The sequence below is a fragment of the Natator depressus genome, chromosome 5 (assembly GCF_965152275.1).
Source record: "Natator depressus isolate rNatDep1 chromosome 5, rNatDep2.hap1, whole genome shotgun sequence".
NCBI lineage: Eukaryota > Metazoa > Chordata > Testudines > Cheloniidae > Natator > Natator depressus.
The window spans coordinates 47,037,920-47,050,408 of record NC_134238.1 but is presented as its reverse complement, the minus strand read 5'-3'; the positions used below and the strand labels follow the sequence as shown (position 1 = coordinate 47,050,408).

The 12,489-nt window shown below is 42.7% G+C and overlaps 1 protein-coding gene across 4 annotated transcripts in view; it reads right to left on the bottom strand.

Moving 5' to 3' along the window:
- Positions 1-12,489, bottom strand: part of CERT1 (ceramide transporter 1) — a 161,978-nt gene that overhangs the window by 16,109 nt on the left and 133,380 nt on the right. For 2 of the 4 annotated variants that reach the window (XM_074952711.1, XM_074952713.1), the window contains 2 exons: positions 7,509-7,601; positions 6,843-6,920 (listed from right to left, as the gene is read on the bottom strand). In XM_074952711.1, the coding sequence (XP_074808812.1) occupies positions 6,843-6,920; positions 7,509-7,601 (171 nt within the window). The remainder of the gene's footprint in view (positions 1-6,842; positions 6,921-7,508; positions 7,602-12,489) is intronic. The other 2 variants (XM_074952712.1, XM_074952714.1) reach the window with 1 other exon arrangement.

Sequence of the window (12,489 nt, the reverse complement as noted above, 5' to 3'; positions counted from 1 at the left end):
CTACAGAGGTAGTGACTAAAGGATGTTTATTTGAAAATATATATCTTGATTAAAAAATAAACAGGGTATTACATTGTATGTCTGGTACTTTAAGCAGTACACAATCATGAATAAAATTAGTAACACTGGGGCATAAATACCTTGTGTATGATGTAGAAAGACATTTCTTTATACACAAACAAATGCCACTTGTCAAATAAAGGCATTTATCAAATGAAGTATATTATAACAAGTTTACATGGAGGAATGAGCAAAGGAATATTTATTAATGTGTTTTTCTAATTTGCTTGAGATGGAAACAAAAAAGGTTGTGTTTATATTTTATTTTAAAATAAAGAAGCCTTTTTTTGTACTATGTACTTTCTGGGCTGTACACTCAAGATCAGGAAAGGAAGTAACTGTACCCTGAATCACACTTTAAATGTTAAGCCTCTCAAACAAATAATGAAACACTGTATGCAATGAGGACTATATTTCATGGAAGTTCAGTGCTGATTTACAGATGTTCCGTGGAAGCAAAACGAGTGATATGGGAAGGATGAGAGACCAGTCCACAAAGTTTTCATTAAAACTAACTAACTGACAAAGAAGAGTTTGTCCTCCTTTCACTTATAACTCAGGCAGGAAGGCCACCCTTTCCTAGACTTGGGCAACAGGTTTCCTAGACACGATTCCTCCCCATCTCTTCTTTCCAGGACACCATTTACAACCTTCAAGTGGGCAGATTTTCTAAGTAAAGGTCCTCTAAAACTTCCGGACACTAAGAGTCAGCTAGGTAATTGATAATTAATGCAAATAATTGAAGAAATTCTTCTAGAGTAATGGAAACCTTACTGGCTTCAAGAAGATAATTAGGCTTGGCCGAATTAGATTTTTTTAAAAATAATTTTGATGGATAACATTGATGATATTTTTAGCATTTTTATTTTTTTTTATTCATTTAACTTTTCACAGCTGCGGGAAATTGGGGGGGGGCAGTGTCAGACTATTATTTAATGACAGTAGATGTAGAGATTAAAAAACTTAAAGCTTTATAACTCTTAAAACACACTGTACATTTTGACATGTGATATTGACAAAGTAAATATCCTTAAATCAAACCAAAGTTCTCAAGCAGCATTTTTCTTACTTTGCCTATCTGTAAATTTCAATTATCAATGGAAATATTTATCGTTTTGTGTGTGCATGGTGAAATTGACATTTACTGATATTAGCAATAAAAATCTAACCCTTCCAAGTCTAAACAATTTACAAATTCCAAATACTCTATAAAATCCAATCAAAATTTAGAGCATGGTGCACAACTAGAATTATCTAAGATCAGCAAAGGTCCCTTGAAACCTAGAAGGGGGCCATAAAACTAACACGCTCAGAAAGCATTCTTCATCTACTTCCTCAATAGCATAAGTCAACTAGCAACGTTGGATTGTCTCTCATCCATAACTCCAGTGATTTCTGAGGGCAGCATCTTTGGTTAATTCTCTGAGAAGTCTGAATATCCCTTTGAGATTTAAACCTAGTCGTAGGTGCAAATACCAGACCACTGTTTGAACTGTATTTCGGTTTTTCTGTTCTTAATTATCAAAGCAGCCTTTCTAGTAATCATCACTTGTGCACACAATGTTTGAACTGGACGCATTATTGCTAGAATCTCAGTACTGTACCTTCCACAGTAAAAGGAATCAACTCAATTCAGTCTTCACTCTCAGAAGTAACACAGCATTCCACAGAATTCAGAAAACAGAGGTCTAGTGGTGCCACCTGGCTCAAGGTTCCCTGTTCTTTACAAGCTACTTCTGTCTAAGACCTGAGACACACACTACACCTAATACAATACTTTCATGATATTTATTTGTGAAGGGTAGCATGTAGGGTCTGTACTGAAAGCACATAACTTATCAAGATTCATAATCATTGTGAGATTTTTGTACAGATAATATTTAAGGAACAATGTAACAGATTGGCTAACTAAGTGAGGTGGGCTTTAAACGAAGTTCGATGGGGGCAGGAGACAAAAGTCCACAGGTAAGTCCAGAACATGGAGACCTGGGTGAAGGGTTGAAATTGGGAGGGGAGGGGGAGGAGGGGGGGGAAGGGGGCAATTAAAGCAGGGGCAAAGGAGAAACAAGAGGGAATACAGTTGGGAAATCTAATGAACATCTTAGATTTCTGCATACTAATCCAAGGAAGATAGAAAATGGTCTGGAAGAACTAGAAGGAACAGTAAATAATCACAATTACAACATAATTGGCATCACAGGGATTTGGTGGGATGATTCACATGACTGGAATATTGGTACAGAAGGGTACAGCTTTTTCAGGAAGGACAGGAAGAGGGAAAAGGGGAGGAGATGTTGCCTTATATATCAACGCTTGCACTGAGGTAGAGATAGAAGTGGGAGGCAGACCTATTGAAAGTCTCCAGGACTAGATGAGGATAAAAGGGGTAAAAAACAAGGATGATGTCACTGTAGGGGTCTATTATAGACCACCTAACAAGGAAGAAGGGCTGGATGAAACTTTTATTAACTAACTAACAAAATCATCCAAAGTACAGGACCTGGTGGTGATGGGGGACTTCAACTACCCAGACATCCATTGGGAAAATGATATAGCACAAGGTAGATTATCCAACAAGTTCTTAGAGGTAACTTTTTATTATAGCAAGTGGAGAAAGCAACTAGGAGAGAGGCTGTTCTAGATTTGATTCTGACAAATAGGAAAGAAATGCATGCAAATTTGAAGGTGGAAGGCAGTTTGAGAGAAAGTAATCATGAAAAGATACAGTTCATGATTCTAAGGAATGGTAGGAGGGAGAACAGCAGACTGAAGAAAATGGACTTCAGCAAACTCAGAATTGATAAGTAAGATTGTGTGGGAAACAAGTTTAAAGAAAAAAGTTCAGGAGAGTTGGCATTTTTTTAAAAGAGACATTAAGGGCACAAGAGCAAACTATTCCAGTGCATAGGAAAGAGATGAAGCATGGAATCGGATCACCCTGGCTTAAAAAACAATTACTAACCTTTTGTAACTGTTGTTCTTCGAGATGTATTGCTCATGTCCATTCCAAAATAGATGTGTGCTCGCCCCAAGCACCACCACCAGAAAGTTTTTCCTTCAGTGGTATCTGTTGGGTCAGCTCCAATGCCCTGGTATGACGCGCTCATAGCGCCAGTATAAAGGGTCCTGCCGCCCCGCTGCTCCCTCAGTTCCTTCTTGCTGGCTAACTCCAACAGAGGGACAGGCAGGGGTGTTGATGGTTTGGAATGGACATGTGCAACACATCTCAAAGAACAACAGTTATGAAAGGTGAGTAATCATTTTTTCTTCGAGTGCTTGCTCATGTCTATTCCAAAGTAGGTGACTCCCAAGCAGTTGTGCAGGTGGAGGGTTCAGAGTTCTTAGGCATGCTGACTGTAACACCACGCGTCTGAAACCCGCATCATCTCTAGTCTGCTGGGTGACAGTATAGCAAGGCGCGGAAGTGTGAACTGATGACTACATTGCCGCTAAACAGATGTCCTGGATAGGAACTTGAGCTACAAATGCTGCCAAAGATGTTTGAGCCCTGGTAGATTGTACCGTCAGGGCAGGAGAGGGGACTTTTGCCAGGTCGTAGCATGTGCGGATACATGAAGTGATCCACGATGAAATTCTCTGGGCTGAGACTGGAAGGCTTTTCATTCTGTCTGCAACGGCTACAAAAAGCTGAGTATATTTCTGAATTGATCTAGTCCTTTCTATGCAGAAGGCTAGTGCACACCTCACATCCAGAGAGTGGAGTGTGGTTTCGGACAGAAGACCGGTAGGAAGATATCCTGGTTACTATGGAATTGGAAGGAAGGCTGGATGTGGCTGCAATTGAACCTTGTCCCTGAAGAAGACCACATAAGGTGGTTCCAAAGTAAGAACTTGGACCTCCAAGACTTTTCTGGCAGAAGTAATGGCCTCCAGAAAGGCCACCTTCCAGGACAAGCAGAGCAGAGTGCGCATTGCCAGCAGTTCAAATGGAGGCCTTGTTAGCCTTGCCAACACCAAGTTGAGGTCCCAGGGAGGAAGTGGCTGCTGTACCTTTGGGTATAATCTCTCCAGGCCCTTAAGAAATAGACTACAGATGAAGTTTGAGAAAACAGAATGGCTGTTCATCCATGGGTGAAAGGCCGAGATTGCAGCTAGATGGACTCTAGATGACATGGTTAGGCCTTGTTGTTTCAAGTAATATAAGTAATCTAAAATGAATGGAAGTGTTGACTGTGTAGGTGAAACTCACTTCTGCATAGAGCAGATAGAGAATCTTTTCCATTTTGCCAGGTAAGTGGCTCTAGCGGACATTTTTCTGTTCCCTAAAAGCACCTTGCGACCAGTCCCAGAGCATGTTAGCTCTGCGGGGTTCAGCCATGGAGCTTCCAGGCCGTGAGATGAAGGGACTCAAGGTTTGGATGATGTAGACAGCTGTAGTCTTGAGAGATCATGTCTGAAAACTGAGACAGATGGATTGGCATTTCTACCGAGAGTTCTAAAAGGGTGGTGAACCAGTGCAGATATGGCCAGGCTAGGGCTATCAGGATGAGACCTTGTCTGTCCCTTAGGAAGGCCTTGTGTATGAGAGAGATGGGAGGCAATGCATAAAAGAGATGATCCATCCAAGGGAGGAGAAAGGCATCAGAGCAATCCCGGGCTGTGACCCAGGAAGGAGCAAAACTGAAGACATTTCCTGTTGTCTTTCATTGCCAGTAGATCTATCCCGGGGAGTCCCCCACTTCTGAAAGACGCCTTTTATGACATCAGGATGGATGGACCGCTCATGGTGGTTGGAGAAGGATCTGCTCCGGTGATCTGCTTCCTCGTATTGTGACTGCTGGAGATACAAGGCTTTGAGGCAGATTGAGTGGGCTATGCAGAATTCCCACAAGTGAAGAGCTTCCCTCACCAGTGAGAGGAACGCACTGCTCCACCTTGCCTGTTTATACAAAACATCGCTCTTGTGTTGTCTACAAGAACTGACGCGCACTTGCCCTCCATGTGGGGTTGGAATGCACTGCAGACTAGGTGAACTGCCCTGAGCTCCCTGATGTTGATGTGTAGCAAGAACTCTTCTGGAGACCAGAGGCTGAGTTCTGAGAGACCTGAAGTGAGTTCCCCAGTCTATCGCCGAAGCATCTGTGATGAGAGACATCGATTGTGGGGGTCTTGAGAATGGGACTCCTGCACATACTGCCAGCGGGTCCAACCAACAAAGAAGGGAAGCGATCACAGACGGGGGAAGCGTGACAACTATGCCCAAGAGGTGTTGCCCCAGTGTGTATAGCGACACTAGCCAGGAATGAACAAGTAGGAATAGGGAGCCTGGAAATGAGTGAGAAATTTGATGCCTGATGATGATTTCTCTTCACTGAATATCCAGGTTGGTCATTCCAATCTGTCCATTAATTGGATGAACAAGTTTAGTTTAATGAAAAAACTATTACAATGCTCTGGAGACACACTTATTCAAGAAAAGTTTATTACATACACACACATAATATTACGCTGTTTTTCAGTTTTGGAAGTATTTTCACTGGCTTGCACATTCTGAAGAAGAGCCAAGTTGTCTTCCTGATGACCAACAGGTCTGGTTCTGCCTCTAGTAATGGAGAGCAGAGGGAAAACCCAGTTGTGGGAATGGCAAGTCTGGGAATTCAGTAAGTTCTTCACTATTTTATCTTTCAAAATTCTTAAGCTTACGGACACTACTAATTTTCTTCCAAAATTTACAGCCCCCTACAATATAAGGGCTAAGGCCCAGATTTTTTAAAGGTATTTAGGCATTGACTGTTAAAGGGATTTGGTTCCTAAGTGCCTAAACCCCTTTTGGAAATTAAACTTGGGCTCCTAAATCAATTATGCTTCGCAATGCTGAGCACAGCAATGCCTAAATACTGTTAAAAATTTGGCCTGGAAGCTCTTGGTAGGGCTTATTAAAACAGGTGTATTGAGCAATTGTACCATGGCCATGGTTAAAAGCTGTAGACCAGCCTATATGACAGCAATATGTCAGCTTTTTGATGAAGTCCAACAGTCCTCCTTCTGTTGCTTAATTGTCAGAAGGGTGTATTGTTATTATCTTAGTACTGTTTTTCCCATTGCTTCTTTGAATAGTTTGTCCGTTGAACATTTCCAGGAGACCATTAAAATGTTTGGCTTGCTTATACAGATCTACAAGTGTATTTTAGCTTTGGTATTGCATGCCTTGGTGAATCTGCCACGAATAGGTATAATAAAATATATTTTTAAAAAAGGTTCCAAACTCAAACTGCGCATGCCCAATAAAGTCTAGCATACGCTTTTAGTGCTGAATTACAAAGAAAGTCTCAGAGGTGCAAACAGTGCTGTTGGAATGTAGAAAGATTTAGTTTCTTAATGGTCATTACAAGATATATGAACTAAATATGTGAAAAAGATTGGGAAATTAAACACTTCTTAGAATAAATGATTTACATGCAAACATAACAGCTCTCCTTCATTTTAAAGTCAAATTTATCTCCATCCCACACAGCTGTTATTTCACTTTTATTATTTTAAGTTATTACATCAGAAGTGTGGGATCTTGAAGTTACACATTTTTTCTGCAGATATTAATCCTCATTATTTCTGAGATTCAGGCCCTTGCAAGAGTGATATAGATGCAAGCAGAATGCAAAAAGAATCTTTCAGTAACAGGACTAGAGAGTTCCTTGGTATGTGTCTATCCGTACTCATCTAAAACAAGCACAAGTGATTTATGGAACAAAGGGAACCCAGGTTAGAGAGAAGATGAACTACAGCAAAAAGATATACAAAGCCACTATATATTCTTACAATACCTGGGTGCTGAATCTGTGAACATCATCAGAGGCACTGACTAGATCAATGGAAGACATGGAGGAAGAGCGACTATAGGGCTACCAGAGACAGACAAAGAAAAAAATCAAGTAATCAGAACAAAGGCACAACAGAGCTTTCAGTACCAACTTCCAAGCACAAGATAATGAAGAAAAGGAAAACAAAAGCACCATAAGCAGCAAGCACAGCAGCAAAAGCTGATTTCATGCAACTATTATATATTATACTCCCAACATGGCCCTGAAAAAAAAAAAAAAGTGTTTCCAGTAACATTGAAAAAGGTCAAAATCAACCCTCATTAAAAAACCTAGCTTTTTTTCTTTTAACTAGTTTAATGATTTTATATTTAAGAAAAAGCGTATTTAAAGATTATTAAGTTTCTGGCATAATTTATCATCTCAAACTATGACATGCTTGCTACATATCAGGAATATTCTAAAATAGACACTCAAAGATTTTTTTTTCCAAGGAAAAAGTCCTCTCCAATCCTGGATACGTCAATTCTAATGAGTGATGTGTTCAAAGTTACTAGAAACATCTATAAATTAGATCTCACCAATCCGTATGACAAATGTATCAGTTAGAATGGAAATAGTGATTTTATTTACAATAAGTACTCTCTAAAAAGATCCTGGGAAACATCTCACCTTTTGGACAAATCTGTGAGTCCCCACAGCAGAGTATCCATCACCAGAGGGTAATGATGTTGGCCAGTGTGATCTGACCTTTTCACTCTGAGACTAAGAGAAACAGGTTAAATGTATTAGTACATAGCTGTTTGGTGGAGTATATAGTAGGTGGCAGTAAAACTGACAGACTTATATAAGAGGAGGGAGCAACTAGATAGTCTCTCTTTACTATTTCACAGGTCACGAACGGTAACAGGCACTTCAGGTGGCAACAACAATTAGATTTAAGAAATATTTATCGTGTATTGGATATACTTATTTGTGTAGGTTATTCACCTAAGTACAATCAAGGTGAGTTTTCTATAGGATTTTTTAGTTACTTGCATCTATTAAGAATTGCTTTAAAGATAATAGGGGAGACAAATTGACCCATATTAACAACACTTTTTATGCTGTCATGTTCTGTAGATAATGGACTTCTGTTTCCACTGTGCCCAAATTTCTCAAATTATTTTAGTTTTAAAAATAAATAAATTAAAAAGAACCAAATGTTATATAGATGGAAATGTTACTCACCCTATGCACTAACTGTAGTTCTTCGAGATGAGTGTTCCTATGTGTGCTGCATTTCAGGTGCACATGCACCTCTCGAGCCTTCAATAGGAAATTTCTAGCTAGCAGTGTCCATTCGACCCACACATGCGCCCTGTCTTCTCGTGGAAGAGGCTGAGACTATGTAAAGGTGTGTGGACAAATTGCCCTCAGGTCCTTCTCTATTCAGTCATCCCCTAGGGAACAACTGAAGCAGAGGGGAAGGAGAGCCAATAGCAAAGCACCCATAGGGACACATTTCCTCCTTCATTGAGAATTGTGCCTGTGGGTGCCTCACTTCAGGTGACTTCTGAGCGCTATTCTAGGAGGAAAGTTTCAGAACAGGATCCAAAACTGAAGACTGTACTGCAGAGCCAAGTGTTGCATCAGATCTGATGGCATGAAGCAGGGTCTAAAACTTTAAAACATATGGTCTGAAATCCAATTAGTGGCTCTGTGTGTCTCGAATAATGGAACATTCTTCAAAAATGCAGCAAATGTTGCCTGTGATCTGGTTGAATCAGGGGGGAAGGGGGATGAGCACCTGCAGACTCACAACAGGTAGAGATACAGCCTGATATCCATTTCAAAAGCCTGAGCAGAAACAGGAGCCCCCTCACATCTATCTGCAAAGGATACAGACAGTCTAGGAGCTCTCCTAAACTGCTTAGTCCTATCCAGGTAGAAGGCCAAGGCCTTTCTAACATCCAGAATATGAAAACAGGATTCTTGCTGAGAACGATGGAGGTTTCAGAAAATATACTGTTAGATGGATTGATTGGTTAAGATGAAAATCCAATTGCAACCTTTGGTACGAACTTAGGATGCAGACGTAAAGAGACTTTTTTTTTTTAAAAATAAAGGTAAAGGGGGTAATCTGCCACCAAGGCTCCAATCTCCCTTACCTTACTGGCCGATGATGTAGGGAGCAGGTCGACACTGGTACAAACGGAGGTCTTGTGAGATGGCTGAGAAACAGGTTAAGGTCTCAAGATGGGGTGGGAGGTCTAATGTGGGGAAGGAAATTACTCAGACCCTTAATAAATCTGGAGGATATCCAGGGAGCAAAAATGTCAAGTCCTTGGACAGGGAGATGAAAGGCTGATATGGTGGGCAGGTGTACCTTGACCAAAATGATGGATAAGCTGGGTGTCTTCAGATCCAGCAGGTAATCTAGAACAAGGGAAACAGGAGCGGATTCCAGCCAGAGTTATCAACCACCGTCCCGACAGATGAATCTCTTCCATATTTGCAGGTAAGTAGTGCGGATTGATGTTTTTCTACTGTTTAACACCACCTGCTGCACCTCCATAGAGCTGAAAACCAGTATTCCTGAGAACCATCCAGGAACCATGCACTGAGGTGTAAAACTACTAGACTGGGGTGAAGCACATGACCAGCATCCTGAGACAGGAGATGTCGAATGGTTGGGAGCTCGATTGATAGCTGGACCCAAGCAGTTAAGGGTACCAAGCTTGTCTCAGCCAGGTAGTACTAGAAGGATGACTCTGGCCTTGTCCTGCCTGATCTTGTTCAACACCCTTAGAATTATGGGTGCTGGGGGAAAGGCATAGAACAGGCTCTTCCTCCACAGGATTGGTGACTCAGACCTGCCTTGAACAGAAAAGAGGACACTTCCTGTTCTTGGAGGTGATGAAAAGACTGATTTCTGGCAGTGTCATCTCTAGAATAAGCCATGGAGAACCTGAGTGCCCAGCTCCCATTCACAGTTGTGGGAGAAGTATCTGCTGAGAGCATTGACTGTGGTGTTCCAGTGAGGTGGACCACTGAAATATGGATATGGTGGGCTATGCACCAGTTCCAGAGCTTTATAGCTTCAGTGCACAAGGAGGATCTTGTTCCTTCCTGCTTGTTGATGTAAAGCATGAAGGACATATTGTCCATCATGACCCTGATCGCTCTGCCCCGATGAGGGGTAGGAAATGGAGACAAGAATTCCTGACTGCCCTGAGCTTCGACAGGTTGATGTCAAAACTAATTTCATGGGCTATCCATCCGCCCTGAACTGAGAGGGTGTTGAGGTGGGCAATTACAGTTGCTAGAGTCACCATCCTCAACTTTTGAGGCTTCACTAATTTGTTCAACTGATCTAACTGTCTTATATCTAAGATTGGCCTCCAACTTATGTCCTCCTGGGGCATTAGAAAGTATTTTGAGTAGAATCCCGACCCTGTGAAGGGAAGGGATTGGTTCTATTGCTCCTAGTTGGAGGAGAGAGTCCAACTTGCCTTAGTAGAAGCTCATGAGAGGGGTCCCTGAAGAGGAAAGGAGAATTGGGGGGGAAGAGAGAGAGAGAGAGAGAGAGAGAGAGAGAGAGAGAGACACAGACACAGACAGACAGGCAGGCAGGCAAACTGGATGGTATAGTCTGATGTTATGATCTCCAAGACCCACTGATCCAGGGTGATCTACTCCCAAGCTGGGTTGAAATGGATAACTTGGTCCCCAAAGGGGAGGGAGGGAGGTGGGCTAAAGGGGTGTAACTGTATATCCGGGGGGGGGGGGGGGATTTCATCTCTTGACCAGCCCATCAAAACTGATGTTTAGGTGACACCTGGGTGGTTGTCGAGGGCCACTGAATAGCCCTCTTGCTGTGCAACATCTGGGGAGTTCCACGGGTCTATGATATCCAAAGAACTAAACAGGGCATGATCTCTGGACAGTCTGACCTACTAAAAAGCTTCTTGCTCCTTGATGTGTAAATGCCTAAGAAAGGTAGGGTAGCCCTGGAATCCTTCAACATGTGCAAGGAGTCATTCGTGATCTCTGAGAAAAAGCCTATGACCAGTAGGGAGGTCCCCTACTGTGTTCTGAAACTTGCCTGGAAACCCCATAAGTTGGAGCCATGACACCCTGAGCATAACTATTGCTATGGAGATAGAGCTGGCAGTAATGAGCAGCATCTAGGGATGCCTGGAGAGCTGTTCTGGCCAGCAGGTGACTCTCTGCAACTATGAACTGGAATTGTTCCCTGCAGTCATGTGGCAGCTGCTCAATAGAGCCCATGAGCTTGTTGCAATTAGTAACATTGTATTTGGTCACGAGCACCTGAGAGTTTGTGATCTGGAACAACAGGGTTGCGAACAAGAAAGATTTTTGCCCCAAGAGATTCACTTACTTCTGGTCCTTGTCATAGGGGGCAGATGCCAAAAATTGGTGCCTAACCAATTCATTCATTGCATCTACCAATAGGGAGTAAGGTGGGAGATGGGAAAATAGAAAGCTGGAATCCATTGGTGTAATAGAGGCAAGCATTTGCCTCACTGTCTTAGCCAGATCCAGGAGAGCCACATTAATAAGTAATGCCACTCTGAAGGGGGGGTTGCCGACTGCAAAGTATCTAGCAGCTTGTGTTGTGGATCTTTGACCTCCACCAGAGGGATCTGCAGGGTGTCTGCTACCCTTCTAATGACGTCCTGAAACTGCCTGAAGTTGTCAGCTGTGGAAGGTGGAGAAGCTATAACTGCCTCTTCCAGCAACAACGATGAAATGGGAAACTCAGGGGTGATCTCTTCTTCTACCCTAGCCTCCTGCTCTTCAAATATCTTCTCTTGTCCTGGATGGGTAGGGGGAGGATGTGAAACCTTGTCTTTGGAGAGACAGTACCAGTGGCTGTTAAATTGCTGTCGATTGGCAGCCGATAGGTCCCAATATGGCCATTGGGGGATGTCCATAAGGAAGTAGGGGTTGCATACAAAGTTAGTTCCACCTTTCTTGCTGACCAGCAAGGTCCTCCCTGCAAGAAAGTGGATTCCTGAAGGGGTATGCAGGAGAACCCTTCATTGAAATCAAAGAGGACTCCCAATTGGTCTCCTTCTCACATCCTCCCATAGCGGAGCAGGATCTGAGGACAGAGCACAGTCCTGTGCCATGAAGTGGCCACTCAGAGACTGAGGTTTCGGTACTGAGAGACGCTTGGTACCCAACAACAATGGACACTCTAGTTTGTCTGACCCAGAGAGGTCCATTGAGTATCGGAACTCCTGTGGTACCAGAAAGGAACCCAGTACTGACACCATAGCAGACGTTGCTGTAGCTGACAGTCCCAAGGATGATGGGTGTACTTCAGGCATTGTAGATGTCAAGTCCCAATGTTTGCTTGGTATTGAGGATACTGCTGGCACAGGTACCCCTGCCTGAGCTGCTTACAACAGTACCAATGGCTGGTTAAGACACATGACAACATCAATGGCTGAGCAGGATACTTTGGTGTTGAGCAGGGCCAAAACAGGTAGTACCCTCTGCTTACTCTCCTTACTGGTGGAGGATATAGTTGCCCTATCGGAGCTGTGCTTCCAGTCCTTAGAGCTCTGGGGGCTTTGCAGGCCTACTGGTACTGGAGAAAGGGTCCTTGACCTCAACAGTACTCTTGAAGTACAAGGATCTC